Genomic DNA, 19,878 nt, shown 5'->3' with positions numbered 1-19,878 from the left:
TCATATTTAGAAGTTAGTCATACCACAACCCAAACTTTGGGGTTTCTAAATTTATTTTCAATTGGCAAAAAGAATATTTTCATTTTTCAAAAGAACTTAAAATGCTCAACAGTTGCAAAACAACTCTTGGAACATTTTAATGAGTCAAACGTAAACATATGTAAATAAATTAAACCCACACAAATTAACTTTCCATACAAGTGCTTATAATTAAGAGAAAAGAGAAATTTTGGTTTTGCTTAGCTTTAGTTAGCCAAGAGAACAAATTATGTCCAAGATTATCCTGAATCTATTATGTGGAAATGTAGAAATATCACTCATTTCCCTGGGCTTCCACTGGGAGTGAAGCTCCCAAGTTAAGGACAAATCCAACATGCAGAAGTTCCAATCCATGTTTTAGGTCTTCTTCCCCCAATTCAGTGCAGCAGCTAATGAGAGAATAGCCTAATCAAGAAGGCTAACCATAAGAGGTAAAATCAGAAAGCTTATGTATAATCCCAACGCTCTCTCCTCCTAGTTGCTACTGTATATTCCTAACATTTGTAGGTATCCTAGCTCTAGGCAAATCCATCCTCAAGGCAGCCAACATCTGTCTGTTCTTTATTTCTATCTTAATACACACATCAATTTTTTAAAAATCTGAATCTCTAATACTATCATCCTACCTTCAGATTTCTTCTCAACATTCACTTTGCTTTGTCCATCCTCACTTTGTCACTTCCTAAGAAACTCCTTCCTAAACTAAATCTAAACTCAGATTACATAAAAAAAAAAATTCCCCATAAATGGCAGCTCTTCACAGTAGTTAATGTTTTTCACACAATCGTTAACAAAATGACTAGGGAGAAACAAATCTAAGGTTCCTTCTTAATACAGAGTTCTGGGTCATTGCAACAGTTTCAAAGCACAAATGATGGCATCAACACCAAGAAGAGACAATCCTTCTATTTGCTAGACAATCCCTGTGGCTTCCTCTCTCTCTTAGGTAGCCTAGGGACACTCTTGCTCTGCAGGGTTCTCATAATACTGGTGTTAGTAGGCAAACTAACCTAGACAATTGTGTGAGTTGCCAAAGTTCAAAGCTCAACTTTCATTGACCAAAAAGTTCTTTTTATTACAGTGTGGCTCAGATGCTCTCTGCTCCCTCTCCCAGCTTCTCTAAAGAAGTGGAAATCAGGGTAGGTATAGGGTCCCTCTCCTGCAGCACCTTCCACTGGGTATCTAGCTACACTCCAGCCAAGCATACCTCTTTATGGGATGAGAGCTTAGGAGTCCTGATGACTCTTTGCTTATGGCTTCCTCAATAAACCATACTTAACACTTTTGTGGTGTCTGTCCCTATCTTCTGGTTTTACAAATACTTTTCCCATAAAGATCACCGAGAGTAACATCCCATCCAATGCAAAAGGTGTCTACAGCATCTTCAACAGATTTCTCATATCTTCAATGACTTTCTACTGTCTATTCATTCATTGTCATTCATTACAAACAAATTATTAAGTACCCACAAGTGCTTAGTAAGGCCCTGGACTAGTATACATCAATTAATAATATAAACACAGTCCCATAGCATTCAAATCCTCTGTGGTCTGAGAACAATCTACGCTTTTCAGTTTCATCTCTCACTAGTGAAAACAGACTAACATATACAGCATCTATTATAATCCAGGTACCATATATTAAAATTTCATAGTACTTAAAATCATCCCAATAATGTTACCGTTCTTGTGGGCTGATTCTCAGTATCTGCTTTGTTTTTTCCAACCCCAATTGCCAAAAAACAAAACAAAACAGAACCCTAAGGTTTTAAAGGTCATTTTCCTTATGTGTTATCACTTACCTAATAAGTGGCAAAACAGAATTCAGACACAGGTTGGCCTTCTTCCAGTGCCAGGAGCTTCCTACTATACCATGTAGTGATGTAGTGCCTATGCCTGACACAGTAGGTATTTGATAAATATTTTTGAATAAGTGGATGAATAAATAAATAAAATAAAAAAGACAACATCATTTTTCCCATTTTAAAACTGCTTTTGCTCTGAGACTTCTGGAAAATTCTACATTACTCTCTGTACAAAAGAAATTATAGTAAACATATGTTCTCCAACTATTTCTGAGACATACATTTAAAGATCATTTTTCTCTAGTTTTTCAGTGATCTCAGAAATTGTTCTCAAATTCTGAGAACAGAATTTCCCTGCATTCCCATCTTCTACCTTTAATAAATGGATTGCCAACTACCACAAAACATTAGCTTTAAAGCAAATAAAAATGCTACTTGACTAATAGGTTGGCTGATCTGCAGAAGTGTGAAGGCAATGTGAGGCCACTGATGAATTTTATTTACTGACTTAAGGAAAAAAAAATCATCACTTAATTTATAAGGCCTGACCTAGATGAAACGCCCAAGAGCCAGGCTCTTACTTGAAAATGCACATCAGTGTCTTCAGATTCAATTAGGGTGATTTTCCAAGACATAACCACTGCTCCCAGCAAAGTGTCCAGCCACTGGAAACACAATCAATCATGCCAGACATCATAAGCTTAATGCAAGCCCCCTGAGTGCATCATAGAGAGACAAGGGGAAAACAATGAGGAAAAAAGAAAAAAAGGTAAAGCTTTGCTAAGTAAACACAATTCACACACAGAATTTCAAATTGCTCTTCTCCCACTCAGTGGAAAAAGATGTCTCACTGATGGTAAACAGTGGAGACCGATACCTGAGCAAATCTCCTCGAGAGATATCCTTTGACAAGGTAAGAGGCTAAACAAAGAAAAAAAATCCAAGACATACCTTCTCATATTGGCATATAAATAATATAGTCAATACCTTAACCTTTTCCCCTCACAGCTGTAAAGCTCCTTGAAGGGCATTATGTTACAAGTAAACAAATTAAGTGAATAATGTGTAGTTACAGGACTCTACGGGAACAGGGCTGGAACTCAACTGAAGTCTCTAGCTAAACGTTCAGAACTTTGATCTCTCTATCATGCAAGGTCCTAAGATATACAAAATACTGTAATAGCTTGGGATGAGTACAATGAGAGAAGTGTAAATTTCCTGCTGTCAATGAGCCTATACCTAAAATGATGGACCCTGAGATATGGAAGGCACTGACAGATAATATACCCCAGACCTTTGATATCTTGTTGATGAAGAAACTAAGGTCACATAAATTACAAGATTTATTTAAAGTTACACAGTTAGTCTCTGTCTAAAAGTCTGGTCTAAAATTCAGTTGTTCTAACCCTTCACTCATTTTTTTCCCCATTTGACAATGATAAGTCATATGCCTGGGCTAGAGTAGAGTGATCCTCGCTCAAGGCAGATCTGAGGTGTGGATCTATCTGCTGAATGTTGTTAAGGGGTACTGCTCAACCCATATACACTTTGATTTACAGGAAGGCTGAAGAGCCTCCTGGATAGAATCATGCAGTCATATCCTCATCTGGACTTTGATATCACAGTGATGTCTAACAGAAAGGATGTGCATCCAAAGAAGCTAAATTGCCAGAGGAGACTGAAGAATGCCTCCTCCTTCCAATCACAAATCAATATCCTATGTGAAGAAGGTATCAGGCACAATGAGCCAAGGTGAGTAAAAGGCTTAAAGATAGAGAATGAAGGAAAAAAAAAAGAGAGTGAAGCACTTCAGGAGTGAGCAGTGGCTCAGATTCACTTTGCAGAATGTGTTTCATGCCCTAGGGATCCCCCAAATTACTTGAGAGAACATGGAACTCTGAAACGGGGACTAGATTCCTATTATCACACAAACAGTAGCCAATAAGATTCAAATAATATTGCTAACGTGACCTTGTTACAACCCCCAAACTAGTAATCCTTGGGTAGCTTCAGTTTACTTTTCAAAAAATCTAAAATAAGACCAGGATATACTTAATAAAAGAGTAAGCAATGGCCCAAGAGACTTGGCGTCATGGAATTACAGAGTGGTTTCATTGTGAGCTGAGCTGATCAGGGCTACAAATATCAGAAAGACCAGAAAGACCAGTTCATAGACTAAATGGTAAAATTAAAGAGCAAGGCCTAATAATGGAACTCCATAAGCTTCAGTATCTTTTTTGGATTCTTGGTCATAACAGTGAATTCTGACTTTTAACTCAGACTAGAAAAACATCCTAAATCTTCTAAGATTTCATATATAGGCCTTTTTCTTAAAGCATTATATCACATAATTTTTAAAGAAAATTTAAATATCAAGACATCTTCTGAGATGATTAGAGAATTCCTGGGGAATAAAAACTAGGTCTGGCAATTGCATGAGATATATGTATTAAATACTATTCGGTGAGTTATTTATTTCTAGTCTACCTTTACAACAAGATTTATAAGTTTAGAGATAACTCTACATACAGTGGTAGGAAATAATTTTATAGCTGAAGAAAATATTGGAGATAATCTAACTCATTTGTTTTCAATCTGGAGTGGGTACCAAAATCATACACAAAACTCTAGAAGTATCTATATGCCACCAAGTCCATGGTACTTGATTTATAAAAGCCCCAATGATGATTTTGACATGCTTCTCTGGTTGAGTAGCCTTTATTGAATCCGTCCTCCTCCCAACATACTACCCAGAGCAAATGAATAACCAGACATATAGCTTGAAATATCTTAAATGTATGCCAATTTTATTTTTGTACAGCTCTAATTATTTGAGGATTCTTATATATGCTAATTAATGTTCTATTTTCATGTATTTTCTAGCTATTTATCTTGGATTAAGAGCAATACAGAAAAGTCGATTCCCTCCACTTCAAGTCATTCCAACTTTTAAAATTTACACATGAGCAAACTATAATTTGCAAAAGTAATCAGACTAAAGTCAGAACTGTAATTAAGACTCAGGTCTTCAAACCTTAATCCACTGCTTCATCCACTATGTAGGCTGAATTCTAAATTTTCTCTCACCACTAAAATGCTATTCCTTAATGCTGTAGTTCTCAACCCTGTCAGACTCAATGCCCCTTTATATAAGAAATTTTTACTCCCCTAAAATGAAATTCATGGATAATACAGTCTATCTACACACATAACTTTTAAAAAAGCAATGTAATTATGATATAAATTAATATATTTTAAAATATTATGTATTTCAATATAAATGTTTGGGCATAACTATACTATATTAGTAGAATCACTGGGAAGCTACAGATGCACAGTGACTCAGGTATATTGTAATATCATGAGCAGTACTGCGAAGAATGACATACTTTTTTAAAATGATTACTAACTCCAGGCAAAGAACAAAATAAAATACAACTTTCCCAAATTTTCACAATAGTAGAATTCCTGAAAATCACTTATCTTTAAACTATGCAAAATTATTTTGCATTTATATATAAAATGAGTTTGTTTCTCAGATCAAAAATTATAAACAGGTGTTCCGTGTACATTACTATCATGTGGAACATTCTGAAGTTGTGAGGGAAGAAATACAATTTATCATCTAGGTTTCTTGAGCACTAAAGGTATCTGGCATCCCAAGAGCCACCCACTAAATGCCAGCAGTGCCACCTCTAATAATTAGAACAATGAATGTTGTCCCAACAAATTTTCAAGGGAAAGGAGCTACCCTCATAGAAAACCACAGTATAAGTGATTATTATAAGAAGTACAAAAGATCTCCCAATACTGATTCTACATAAACTTATATCAATACTCAAAGAGAATTTAAATATCAGCAAATATCTATTTTTTCATGTAAAGGAAAATTTAATGGACATTTGCAGGCAAAAGACACAAAGCAGGTTGGTGAAACTCAAGCCTCCTGACTTAAGCCTCAATCCTCATCCTCAATAGTAATTTGTTGAAATAAGATTGGTGGTATGTGCCAAGTATTTGGGGGTTTTTGTTAAAGAAGATTTAGACTATTGAAGTTTGACATATTTCCCATTTTTATTAGTGAATTATTGTTTTATATAAAACTTGTTAATAAAGTTGGAATTTCACATTACTAATATCACTGTATATCCTGATTTGCCTTCCACACTAGCAAAAAGATTATTAGTAATGCCAACTTTACCCCTCCAAATGTCCCCATTTTCATAATAAATTAGTTTGATTACCTCACTCCCAAATATTATGTTTGCTCTAAAACTTGTTGAATAGCTTTACTAACCAACTAAAACTTCTGATAACAAATCATTTTGATGAGTGTGAACTGTCTCCCATTCAATTTGCTTTGTAACATCAATATCCTTCCTTAAAATCTAGTCATGTTCTGCAAACTATGAGTTACAAAAAACAAAGTGATTGATGACCCTGATGTTAGAGAATGCCTTCATTTGAGCTAACTGATCTGCAGAATTTACATTAGAAAACATTAGGACAACTGGCCAGGATTACTCATTCTGCCTCTGGTCCAGAGGTTCAATATTTCTTCAGGACTACTGAAAAGAAGGGTCTATTGGCCATATTCTAACTGCAAAAATGTATTTATGATTAGATGCAGAGGGTTCTGGTAAAGGAACTCTGTGCATGAAATGTAAGCAGATGAACACCTATGAAAAGTAGGAAAGGAGAACTGGGAGGATCATCCTTCATGGTGCATTATGTGTGATCATTTTATCGTGGAGGTCAGGAGAAATTGTCCTCTGTGAAATTAAATTATGATTTGTTGTATTACTGTTTCCGAGTTCAGCTTTCAAAATGCATCAGTTTTCTGGGTCCCATGTTTACTAAATTTGAGGAGGCAAAAACTGTTCCCAATCCACCATACCTCCTTCTCTTTATTTGATACAAATAACTTTAGCAGCCTATATACACATGGTGTGTGTATTAGTATTCACTTGCTGTTACATCAAATCACCACATATTTATCAGTTTAAGCAATATAAATATGTTATCTTACAGTTCTATAGGTCAGAAGACCTATACAGATTTCACTGGACTAAAATCAGTGTCAGTAGGGCTATATTTATTTCTGGAGCCTCTCGCAGATAATCCATTTTCCTGCTTTTTCCAAATTCGATGTGAAACACATTCCTTGGTTCATGGCCCTCCTCCTCTCTTCAAAGCAAGCCTGCAGTGGATTAAATCCTTTCCATATTGTATTGATATCTCTCAGACCATTCTTCTGTAGTCACATCTCCCTCTGACCAGTTAGGAAAGATTCTCTGCTTTCAAGGTTTCATGTGATCAGATTGGGCCCACCCAGATAATGCAAGATAATTTTCCCATCTCAAGGTCCGAAACCTTAGTTACAGCTGCACAATGGCTTTTGAAACAGAGGTTAACATACTCACAGGTTCTGGGGATTAGAATGTGGACATCTTTATGGGGCCATTGTTCTGGCTATCACAGAATTAAACCAAGTCAAATAGTCTAGATAGAAGTCCTGCCTTCAATGGTATGGGAAAAATTGCATCTCCTGTTCATTTTATAAAATAATATTAAATGTTGCCATAACTTCATTGGGCTAATCCCCAGAATTGCTGCACCCGAGCTATCGGCTAGTAGGTATATTTTCCTGGGTGCAGAATTACTTAATCAATAAGAATATTAAACTGGGATATGAAATGAAAACTGAAATATATGCCCTTCTCAAAAAAAATGTTTTAAAAAAATTCCCTCAAACATTTGATAACATGTTTTACAGAATTATAGAATATTAGAGATGGGTATTTAACCACAGAAATTATATAACACAAACTCATTTTAAACATGTAAAAAGAAAAACCAAGGGAGATGATATAACTTACTCGACAAAAGTTACAAAATGGAGTAATTCATAACAGAGTAGGAATTAGAACCAAGGTAACCTAAGTCTTAGAAAGGGTTCCTAAATTCCTACATACTTTTTTTCGGTTGGGCAAATCAATTTATCAGTACTAAACTAATTATATAAGGTAATGTTTCAAATCTGAATATTTCCTTTAGATCCCTAAATTAAGTCATTAACCTGGGACAGAGAAGTGCTGTGTGTGTGTGTGTGTGTGTGTGTGTGTGTGTGTCTGTATGTATGTATGTGTGTGTCTTCAGTATTATTTTTGCATTAAATAAAATCCAAGTCAGAGCCACAATGAAATACACCCATCTGTCTCCTATTGATTTGTGACTCATCCTAGATCATATGAGGATTTTATTGCTCAATAAACAACACTAAAATTGAAGTTTATTGGAACTGTGATGGTTGGACATTTCCAATCTGTGTGTGGAAGACCCAAGCCAATACCAAACTAATATGTTAGATGAAACAATTAAAAAGAAATTAATTCTGGTAAATGATCATTGATTCTGATGGGAGCCAAGAGTTTAGACATACAGATAAATTTATCTCCTTTCTGTCTTATTAGTAATCCATTCTAACTTTCTATCTCATGGTAATTCAAGTTTATATCTTACTTTTCACTAATATATGACTAAAATGCATATATTTAAGTCAAACATGATCAGATTCCATAAATCACTGAAACAAACACATAGAGAACTCTCTAAAGATTAATTCCATCCCAACTGCTAGATGATTTTACATTGAAATCTTAAAGTGTCATTATGTCATTCGTCCAAAAGTCAATGTGTGATAGTTAATATGACCCTACAAGCTATTTTATTTCTAAAAACAAGAGATAGTTTGCCAGGAACAAAAAAATGGGGTGGGGGTGGGAAGCATAAGATAAAATACATTAAGAGTGGTTCCAATAAGAGGATTGAAAAAGCAAGAAACAGGTCTGAGAAAAAAAAACCATCTGGAAAAAGAAAGAAGACTATTTAAATCTGTGTGGATTTAGTTAAATCAGTACAGTAGAGATGAATAAAAATTAAACAAGATGCACAGAAAAAGAAAATCCAGATTTAAAAGTCTAAAAGAAAAAATAGGAATAAGATCCTAAAAACAACTATAAAGTACCAAGAACAGAAACACCATGATTACTCAAAACAGAATTCATTTTGTTTGCAATTAACAATTGTTAGATTGCATTCTAATTCTGGTAATATTGTAAAGAAAAAAAACCCTTTATTGTGCTTAGTCTCAGCCCTCCAGCATGATTATAAATACTCTCTTGTGCCCAAGAATAAGAAATAATGGCCAAGACTAATGAAGCTATAGATTTCTTTTTGCACATTATTCCTTTTTAAAAATATGTATCAACTCTATTGGGACTCTTTTTTTAAATTTAATTTTATTTATTTACTTTTATACAGAAGGTTCTTATTAGTTACCTATTTTATACATATTGGTGTATATGTGTCAATCCCAATCTCCCAATTCATCCCACCACCACCACCACCCAACCCCGCTTTCCCCCCTTGGTGTCCATACGTTTGTTCTCTACATCTGTGTCTCTATTTCTTCCTTGCAGACTGGTTCATCTGTACCATTTTTCTAGATTCCACATATATGCATTAATATATGGTATTTTTCTCTTCCTGACTTACTTCACTCTGTATGACAGTCTCTAGGTCCATCCAGGTCTCTACAAATGACCCCATTTCATTGCTTTTTAATGGCTAAGTAATATTGCCTTGTATATATGTACCACATCTTCTTTATCCATTTGTCTGTCCATGGGCATTTAGGTTGCTTCCATGATCTGGCTATTGTAAATAGTGCTGCAATGAACACTGGGGTGCATGTGTCCTTTTGAATTATAGTTTTCTCAGGGTATATGCCCAGTAGTGGGATTGCTGGGTCGTATGGTAGTTCTATTTTTAGTTTTTTAAGGAACCTCCATGCTGTTTTCCACAGTGGCTGTATCAATTTACATTCCCACCAACAGCGCAAGAGGGTTCCCTTTTCTCCACAACATTTCCAGCACTTGTTGTTTGTAGCTTTTCTGATAATGCCCATTCTAACTCGTGTGAGGTGATACCTCATTGTAGTTTTGATTTGCATTTCTCTAAAAATTAGTGATGTTGAGCAGCTTTTCATGTGCCTCTTGGCCATCTGTATGTCTTCTTTGGAGAAATGTCTATTTAGGTCTTCTGTCCATTTTTTGATGGGGTTCTTTGCTTTTTTAATATTGAGCGGCATGAGCTATTTATATATTTTGCAGATTAATCCTTTCTCCATTGATTCGTTTGCAAATCTTTTCTCCCATTCTGAGGGTTGTCTTTTCATCTTGTTTATAGTTTGCTGTGCAAAAGCTTTTAAGTTTCATTAGGTTCCACTTGTTTATTTTTTTGTTTTTATTTCCATTTCTCTAGGAGGTGGGTCAAAAAAGATCTTGCTGTGATTTATGTCAAAGAGTGTTCTTCTTATGTTTTCCTCTAAGAGTTTTATAGTGTCCATTTTTATATTTAGGTCTTTAATCCATTTTGAGTTTATTTTTGTGTATGGTGTTAGGGAGTGTTCTAATTTCATTCTTTTACATGTAGCTGTCCAGTTTTCCCAGCACCACTTATTGAAGAGGCTGTCTTTTCTCCATTGTATATCCTTGCCTCCTTTGTCATAGATTAGTTGACCATAGTGCGTGGGTTTATCTCTGGGCTTTCTATCTTGTTCCACTGATCTATATTTCTGTTTTTGTGCCAATACCATATTGTCTTGATTACTGTAGCTTTGTAGTATAGTCTGAAGTCAGGGAGTCTGATTCCTCCAGCTCTGTTTTTTTCCCCTCAAGATTGCTTTGGCTACTCAGGGTCTTCTGTGTCTCCATACATATTTTAAGATTTTTTGTTCTAGTTCTGTAAAAAATGCCATTAGTAATTTGATAGGGATTGCACTGAATCTGTAGATTGCTTTGGGCACTACAGTCATTTTCACAATACTGATTCTTCCAATCCAGGAGCATGGTATATCTCTCCATCTCTTTGTGTCATCTTTGATTTCTTTCATCAATGTCTTATAGTTTTCTGAGTATAGGTTTTTACCTCCTTAGGTAGGTTTATTCCTAGGTATTTTATTCTTTTTGTTGGAATGGTGAATGAGATTGTTTCCTTAATTTCTCTTTCTGATCTTTTGTTGTTAGTGTATCAGTATGCAAGAGATTTCTGTACATTAATTTTTTATCCTGCTCCTTTACCATATTCATTGATTAGCTCTAGTAGTTTTCTGGTGGTATCTTTAGGGTTATCTATGCCTAGTATCATGTCATTTGCAAACAGTGACAGTTTTACTTCTTCTTTTCCAATTTGAATTCCTTTTATTTCTTTTTCTTCTCTGATTGCCAAGGCTAGGACTTCCAAAACCATGTTGAATAATAGTGGCAAAGTGGACATCCTTGTCTTGTTCCTGTCTTAGAGGAAATGCTTTCAGTTTCTCACCTTTGAGAATGATGTTTGCTGTGGGTCTGTCATATACAGCCTTTATTATGTTGAAGTTGTTTCCCTCTATGCCCACTTTCTGGAGAGTTTTTATCATAAATGGGTGTTGAATTTTGTCAAAAGCTTTTTCTGTATCTATTGAGATGATCATATGGTTTTTATTCTTTGTTAATATGGTGTATCACATTGATTGATTTGCATATATTGAAGAAGCCTTGCATTACTGGGATAAACTCCACTTGATCATGGTGTATGATCCTTTTAATGTGTTGTTGAATTCTGTTTGCTAATATTTTGTTTAGGATTTTTGCATCTATATTCATCAGTGATATTGGTCTGTAATTTTTTTTCTAGTATCTTTGTCTGGTTTTCATATCAGGGTGATGGTGGCCTCATAGAATGAGTTTGGGAGTGTTCCTTCCTCTGCAAGTTTTTGGAAGAGTTTGAGAAGGATGGGTGTTAGGTCTTCTCTAAATGTTTGATAGAATTCACCTGTGAAGCCATCTGGTCCTGGACTTTTGTTTGTTGAAAGATTTTTAATCACAGTTTCAATTTCATTACTTGTGATTGGTCTGTTCATATTTTCTATTTCTTCCTGGTTCAGTCTTGGAAGGTTATACCTGTCTAAAAATGTGTCCATTTCTTCCAGGTTGTCCATTTTATTGACAAAGAGTTGCTTTTAGTAGTCTCCTATGATGTTTTGTATTTCTGCGGTGTCCACTGTAACTTCTCCTTCTTCATTTCTAATTTCACTGATTTGAGTTCTCTCCCTCTTTTTCTTGATGAGTCTGGAATCAATTTTACCTTCTCAAAGAATCAGCCTTTAATTTTATTGATCTTTGCTACTATTTTCTTTGTTTCTATTTCACTTATTTATGCTCTGATCTTTATGACTTCTTTCCTTTTACTAACATTGGGTTTTGTTTGTTCTTCTTTCTCTAGTTCCTTTAGGTGTAAGGTTAGATTGTTTATTTGAGATTTTTCTTGTTTCTTGAGGTACGATTGTATTGCTATAAACTTCCCTCTTAGAACTGCTTTTGCTGCATCCCATAGGTTTTGGATCGTCGTGTTTTCATTGTCATTTGTCTCTAGGTATTTTCTGATTTCCTCTTTGATTTCCTCAGTGATCTCTTGTTTATTTAGTAACGTATCATTTAGCAGCGATATGTTTGTGATTTTTACATTTTTTTCCCTATAGTTTATTTCTAATCTCATAGTGTTGTGGTCAGAAAAAGATGCTGGATATGATTTCAATTTTCTTAAATTTACCAAGGCTTGATTTGTGACCCAAGATGTGTGCCCTTAACAAGAAAATGTAATCTGATCTTTTTGGGTGGCATGTCCTATAAATATGAATTGAATCTATCTGTTCTACTGTGTCATTTAAAGCTTGTGTTTCCTTATTACTTTTCTGTCTGGATGATCTGTCATTTGGTGTAAGTGAGGTGTTAAATTCCCCAACTATTATTATGTTACTGTTGATTTCCTCTTTTATAGCTGTTAGCATTTACCTTATGTATTGAGGTGCTCCTATGTTGGGTGCATCGATATTTACAATTGTTATATCTTCTTCTTGGTTTGATCCCTTGATCATTATGTAGTGTCCTTCCTTGTCTCTTGTAACATTGTTTAGTTTAAAGTCTATTTTATCTGATATGAGTATTGCTACTCCAGCTTTCTTTTGATTTTCATTTGCATGAAATATCTTTTTCCATCCTCTCACTTTCAGTCTGTATGTGTCCCTAGGTCTGAAGTCAGTTTATAGACAGCATATACATGGCTGTTTTTTTGTATCCATTCAGTGACCCTGTTATCTTTTGGTTGGAGCATTTAATCCATTCACATTTAAGGTAATTATTGATATGTATGTTCCTATTACCATTTTGCTAATTGTTTTTGGTTTGTTTTTGTAGGTCCTTTCCTTGTCTTGTGTTTCCCACTCAGAGAAGTTCCTTTAGCATTTGTTGTAGAGCTGGTTTGGTGGTGCTGAATTCTCTTAGCTTTTGCTTGTCTGTAAAGCTTTTGATTTCTCTGTCAAATCTGAATGAGATCCTTGCTGGGTAGAGTAACCTTGGTTGTAGGTTCTTCCCTTTCATCACTTTAAATATATCATGCCACTCCCTTCTGGCTTGTAGAGTTTCTGCTGAGAAATCCACTGTTAACCTTATGGGAGTTCCCTTGTATGTTATCTGTTGTTTTTCCCTTGTCACTTTTAATAATTTTTCTTTGTCTTTAATTTTTGTCAATTTGATTACTATGTGTTTCAGCATGTTTCTCCTTGGGTTTATACTGCCTGGAACTCTCTACGCTTCCTGGACCTGGGTGGCTACTTCCTTTCCCATGTTAGCGAAGTTTTTGACCAAAATCTCTTCAAATATTTTCTTGGTCCTTTCTCTCTTCTCCTTCTGGGACCCCTATAATGTTAATGTTGGTGTGTCTAATGTTGTCCCTGAGGTCTCTTAGGCTGTCTTCATTTCTTTTCATTCTTTTTTTTTTTTCAATCCACAAGCATTTATTTACAATTCTGAAAACTTCCACATAATTAAAAATGGGACAGGGCTTCCCTGGTGGTGCAGTGGTTGAGAGTCCGCCTGCCGATGCAGGGGACACAGTTCGTGCCCCGGTCCGGGAAGATTCCACATGCCACGGAGCGGCTAGGCCCGTGAGCCATGGCCACTTTGCCTGCGCGTCTGGAGCCTGTGCTCCACAATGGGAGAGGCCACAACAGTGAGAGGCCCGCATATCGCAAAAAAAAAAAAAAAAGCGACAATAGTAGTAAATTACTATTTGGATAAAGAAAAGATACAAGTTAGCACAACATAGTTTACAAACTTACAATTAGGCACATTCAATTTGGTGCTAAATCATAAAATATTCTTTTGCAATTATGAAAAATATCCAATAGGCAGATAATGGCCAAAAAGTACAAATGATACAAATATCTATAGACATGACAATGTACAAATTGTGACATAAATCTATCAGAAACTAGAAAATCTATGTTGGTCTTATAATTCCAGCTTGCTAAAAGATACAGGCTTTGGGTGGAAACAGAAAAAATGCCAGACCTGGCCATAACAGGGTTTCCAGAAAGTATGGGCACTAGCAAAGAGTAGGCCTCTGGATGGGAGTGGGTCCAACATGAGATAAAACAATGCCTTAATGGGTATGTAGTATGCTGGGATGGAAAATATAGGAACAAGGGATATTTGGAGAATCATACAGCTAAGTATTTGACACTAACAAAATCTACCAGTATCTGATAGGGCCTCAGGTACCATGCAAGGGTTTGAGGGATTCCAGTATTTAATTAAATCAAAATGTGACAATGGGAAGAATTACGGACAGCCTCAGGGGTAGATGAACTGGGTATGTTACACCAAGACATGTCTCAGTTGACCTGTTGGGTTCAAAATGCAGGAAGTGGATATATGGGACAAGACAATACCCTAACAATAAGAATAAAGGTTTAGGGGCTTCCCTGGTGGTGCAGTGGTTGAGAGTCCTCCTGCCGATGCAGGGGACACGGGTTCATGCCCCGGTCCGGGAAGATCCCACATGCCATGGAGCGGCTCGGCCCGTGAGCCATGGCCGCTGAGCCTGCGCATCCAGAGCCTGTGCTCCGCTACGGGAGAGGCCACAACAGTGAGAGGCCCGCGTACCACAAAAAAAAAGAATAAAGGTTTAGGTCAGGATAGGGCTTGATGTTCCTAAGTGTTGAAATAGAGCTCTTTAGTTTCTTCCTCCTACATGTAAGATTCTTTCATAGGTTAAGATGATGCTGAGCCTGCAACCTAAAGTTAAATGGCTGGAACTAGGGAGAGAAAATAAGTTGCATAGGCTCGGAAGCAGGAAAACCCTAACTAAGGGTTTGCCTAAATAGAATTGAATGTTGGAACTGAATATTTTAATATATAAACATTTTACTGATACCAAAATTTGTCTTACCACACTTCCCCCAATCTCACACCACCCACCCTAACCTGCAGCAGCTATGGGTCCCTTGATTTCCATGGAAATATAGAGAAAAGAGACACTGATCTGGCTTGCAGGTATTTGGTAAGTTGTTAGCCTCACATCACATACTAGTATCATGTAAGTAGGCCATCTGAAATATGAAGCTTAGGGGAAAAACCTTGAAGAAAACTTAAAAGCTTAAGCCACATCTCTATACTACAACACCTTTCACAATCTCTTCTCAGATAAGCATCATCCCCATCAGTGAAAAAACTCGTATCTCATAATAGGAAAAACAGGCCTAAAAATTAAATGTGTGTCTTTGGAGGTCCCATCTATGGAATATCTTCCTGGTACTAGAAAAGTCCTCAGAAAGATCAATCTTTGCACCCCCGAAAGCTTACCACCAAGGAAAATGACTAGATCCATAGATTTCCTCCCTCAAACCAGCTTACCTCACATATAAATCATTAGCAACTCAGCCCTTACTCACATTATCACAGTCACAAGAGTGGTTAGGGAGCAAAGCACTAACCAGGGGAACTAAAACAGAGGCAATCCAGGCCAAGTTGGGCTGATGGCAGATATCTGCTCCTTACTCTTGGGTGCATAATGCTACTCACCACAATGCCTTTTTCACAGACCCTTTTTAAAGTTTCTCCACAAAATCCAACAGGTCAAGTTAGTTCATGATGCTTCAAGATAAACAATCGTCAACAGAAAAACATGCAATATGTCTTACAATGTTGGAGTCCTTAAAAATATGACAAGGAAATAACCATGTAGATAAAACCAGAGCAAAAATCTGTATTCTACAAACATACCAGTGAATGCTATTAATAAGGTAATATGACATAAAACAAAATGAAAAATATATGTAAGACTGTTCTCTTTAGTGTACAGAATTCATGGCAGTTGCTGCACTATCTAGCTACTTAAATATATCTATAACTATCTGTTCTGGTAATACAAAATGAGGCCAAAGTGTGTCAACTTGTTTCCCACAGTAACCAAAAAATCTACATGAATCTCTTTTCTCCTGTGCCCTTTCACCTTATCTGCTCCCAATTCTCCATGAATGTCCTCTTCTTTCTCTAATTATTCTCTTCTTCATTTTGCTTGGTCTTGCACACAAGCATGCAAGACAGAGAATCCTAGAGGTCCAAGATTCTAGAGTGGCTGCTTGCAAGGGCGAGGAGATTACAGTAACTGCCACACTGTATATACTTCTGTGCAAAGAAAAAGGGACAGTATTCAGAATGTCTCTCACATATAAAAGAGCTGGATGGCAGGATACCTGTGTGGCCCAAGGAACTAGAGGTAACAAAGTATGGGCAAAAGAATTGCAACCAAAGGCTGGAAGAGGAAAGGTTTGCAACCAACTCTGTCTCCTAGCTGTCTGGTATTTGCTTCCAATGGGCAGAGTCTATTTTGTGAAGCATCAAGCACTGAAAAGAAGACTCCTGCTGCTGGAAGTTGACAGAAAGTAACATCCATGAGGGTAAGAATGCAAGATCAAGGCTTGTCCTGCAGATGAGGTAGCCAGTCCTGTTTAAACCGTGGGTACAGTGGACACCAATAAGTCTGTCATTATCTTTATTTTCTTTCAAAAACCCATTAACAGCACATTGGAATCTAAAAATAGTGTCATCACCTGGCATCTGATGCCCAATTGTACAAATTCTTAAATAAGGAATAGTTTCTGGTAAGTCCTCTGGCTTATAATTGGGGCAAGTATATGTTAAGTCAATAATCAGCCCAAGTTCTTCATTCTGTTCTTGGATTTTGTTTAAAAAGATACAAGGGGGAAAACATTCTTCTGGAGCAAGATTCTTTTCAAAACTCTTTTTTAAAGGAACTTTGAAAGCAATGAAACGAGTCCCAGGCATCCGCTGTCCAACTGGGAGATAGTCTTTCCACCTTTCCAGGATGTGCTTTCCACCCTTCCTCTTAGCCGACGAACATCCAGAAAATCCGTGACCCTGACCACAGCGCTCACGGGCATGATGCCACTGGCTCATGTGACCCCCAAGATGCCGCCCACCCAATGCCAAGAGTGCCAAAGTCACCAACCCAGCGCCCCTGGTGCCAGAACAAGGCCCCGAACCACAGGCGCCTAGGCACAAGCCCACGCAGCTCGCGGACCTCCTTCTACTGCCTCTTTTCATTCTTTATTCTGTTCCACAGCCGTGAATTCCACCATTCTGTCTTCCAGGTCACTTATCCATTCTTCTGACTCAGTTATTCTGCTATTGGTTCCTTCTAGTGTAGTTTTCATTTCAGTTATTGTATTGTTCATCTCTGTTTGCTTGTTCTTTAATTCTTCTAGGTGTTTGTTCTTTAATTCTTCTAGGTCTTTGTTAAACATTTCTTTCATCTTCTCAATCTTTGCCTCCATTCTTTTTCCAAGGTCCTGGATCATCTTCACTATCATTATTCTGAATTCTTTTTCTCGAAGGTTGCCTATCTCCACTTTATTTAGTTGTTTTTCTGGAGTTTTATCTTGTTCCTTCATCTGGTACATAGTCCTCTGCCTTTTCATTTTGTTATCTTTCTGTGAATGTGGTTTTCGTTCCACAGGCTGCAGGACTGTAGTTCTTCTTGCTTCTGCTGTTTGTCCTCTGGTGGATGAGGCTATCTAAGAGGCTTGTGCCAGCTTCCTGATGGAAGGGACTGGTGGTGGGTAGAGCTGGGTGTTGCTTTTGTGGGCAGAGCTCAGTAAAACTTTAATCCACTTGTCAACTGATGGATGGACCTGAGTTCCCTCCCTATTGGTTGTCTGGCCTGAGGCAACCCAGCACTGGAGACTATGGGCTCTTTGGTGTGGCTAATGGCAGACTCCAAGAGGGCTCACGCCAAGGAGTACTTCCCAGAACTTCTGCTCAGTGTCCTTGTCCCCATGGTGAGCAACAGCCACCCCCCACCTCTGCAGGAGACCCTCCAACACTAACAGGTAGGTCTGGTTCAGTCTCCTATGGGGTCACTGCTCCTTCCCCCTTGGTCCTGATGTGCACATTACTTTGTGTGTGCCCTCTCAAGAGTGCAGTCTCTGTTTCCTCCAGTCCTGTTGAAGTCCTGCAATCAAATCCCGCTAGCCTTCAAAGTCTGATTCTCTAGGAATTCCTCCTCCCGTTGCCGGACCCCCAGGTTGGGAAGCCTGACATGGGTCTCAGAACCTTCACTCCAGAGGGTGGACTTCCGTGGTATAACTGTTCTCCAGTTTGTGAGTCACCCACCCAGCGGTTACAGGATTTGATTTTATTGTGATTGCACCCCTCCTACCATCTCATTGCGGCTTCTCCTTTGTCTTTGGATGTGCAGTATCTTTTCTGGTGAGTTCCAGCGTCTTCCTGTTGGTGACAGTTCAGCAGTTAGTTGTGATTCTCGTGCTCTTACAAGAGGATGTGAGTGCATGTCCTTCTACTCCACCATCTTGAAATAATCCCAACTCTGCTGGTACTTAATGAACCAAATATCTTTAAGACTTTTGCTAATTTGAATTAAAGTAATGTACTATGCCTTACTGTACCTTCTGCTACAACTAATAAATAAACATCCATTGGTATTGTAAATCATTTAGTCAGCAGCCTAATTTCTGCATTCATTTCTAATTTTAAATCTACTTTTACTATTTCTCAACACATTATTAATAGAATAAGTCTGTCTTCAAAATTCCATTTGATATGTCCTTTCTATAATCAACCTTTTCATAGACCTCACTGGACAGTAAAGACGGAATCACTTTAATAAAAACATATTCTGATTTCACAAGTTCTCGCCTCTACTTGCCCACACAAAACCTCCATTTTTCCTTATAGTACTCCCTCTTACTACTGATAATGTAAATTCAAACTAGTGTACAAGCTATAGCTACCACATAGTGCCCTTCAAGTTCTTCAATGTTCTTTTACCCCTTTATCAGTCCTTTCAACCTTAGTTCCTTGAAGATGCTAAATTTAACCTATTTATAGAAAAGGTAATATCTTCTGATAATGGTTTTTATTTCTGTAATTGCTTACTTCTTTCTTCTTTATTTTCTTAGCATTTCCAGCTTCCTTTTCATCTTTTTTCTATGAGTTTACTGCCTCTCCTCTTTATCACTGCCTCTCTTCACTAAGTCTTTTTAAATGACTTCAGGTTCCAGTTCTGGTCATAATAAAGTACTTTCTACCCTTACAATGCCCTTGAATACAACTAAAACTCAGGAGACAGTTCATGGAATATCTATGTTAAGATTCTGAAAGGTAAATTGTAGCAAGTGGACTAGTAAAGGAAACCAGAACTCAAAGTGTCACTGAACCAGAAGTTAGTTTCTTCTTTCTCAAATATCTCCCAGCCTGAACTCAAAGGCAACACAAAAGCTGGAAATGCATACCAGGTAAAGACAGAAAGAATCTCAAGTGAAGCCCTATATTTCTTGTCAAAAGACAGAAAGGAAAAAAAAAAAAGGATACTAAGAGTGGAAAAAGGAGAGGGGGAAAAACCCTGGATTTTTTGTTTCTTCCTTTCTCTCATAGCCCAACAACCAGGAAATCTCATGGCAATGCTAACAGTAATGGCAGCGGTTTCTGGACAAGCACAAACCACCACAAAGAGTAGAAATCCTTCTCTTAGACCAGTAGAATTGTGATCTCAAGAGCATCTGAAAAATCCCATTGCTTATTCCCATTTACATCTCCTCATGGCCTCAGATG

General features: G+C 37.2%; 1 protein-coding gene across 1 annotated transcript; it reads right to left on the bottom strand.

The window, feature by feature from the left end:
* Positions 1-16,560: 16,560 nt before the first annotated feature.
* Positions 16,561-17,324, bottom strand: LOC137227077 (RNA/RNP complex-1-interacting phosphatase-like). The gene has a single exon (XM_067742436.1). It carries the CDS (start codon positions 17,203-17,205, stop codon positions 16,576-16,578), a length of 630 nt encoding a protein of 209 aa, XP_067598537.1. The 5' UTR covers positions 17,206-17,324; the 3' UTR covers positions 16,561-16,575.
* Between the last annotated feature and the right edge of the window lie 2,554 nt (positions 17,325-19,878).

The sequence above is a fragment of the Pseudorca crassidens genome, chromosome 7 (assembly GCF_039906515.1).
Source record: "Pseudorca crassidens isolate mPseCra1 chromosome 7, mPseCra1.hap1, whole genome shotgun sequence".
Lineage (NCBI taxonomy): Eukaryota > Metazoa > Chordata > Mammalia > Artiodactyla > Delphinidae > Pseudorca > Pseudorca crassidens.
This window is presented reverse-complemented; position numbering and strand designations above follow the sequence as displayed.

Bases quoted from the DNA above. Each gene is read 5' to 3' on its own strand.
- LOC137227077 (XM_067742436.1), bottom strand. From the start codon at position 17,205: ATGAGCCAGTGGCATCATGCCCGTGAGCGCTGTGGTCAGGGTCACGGA.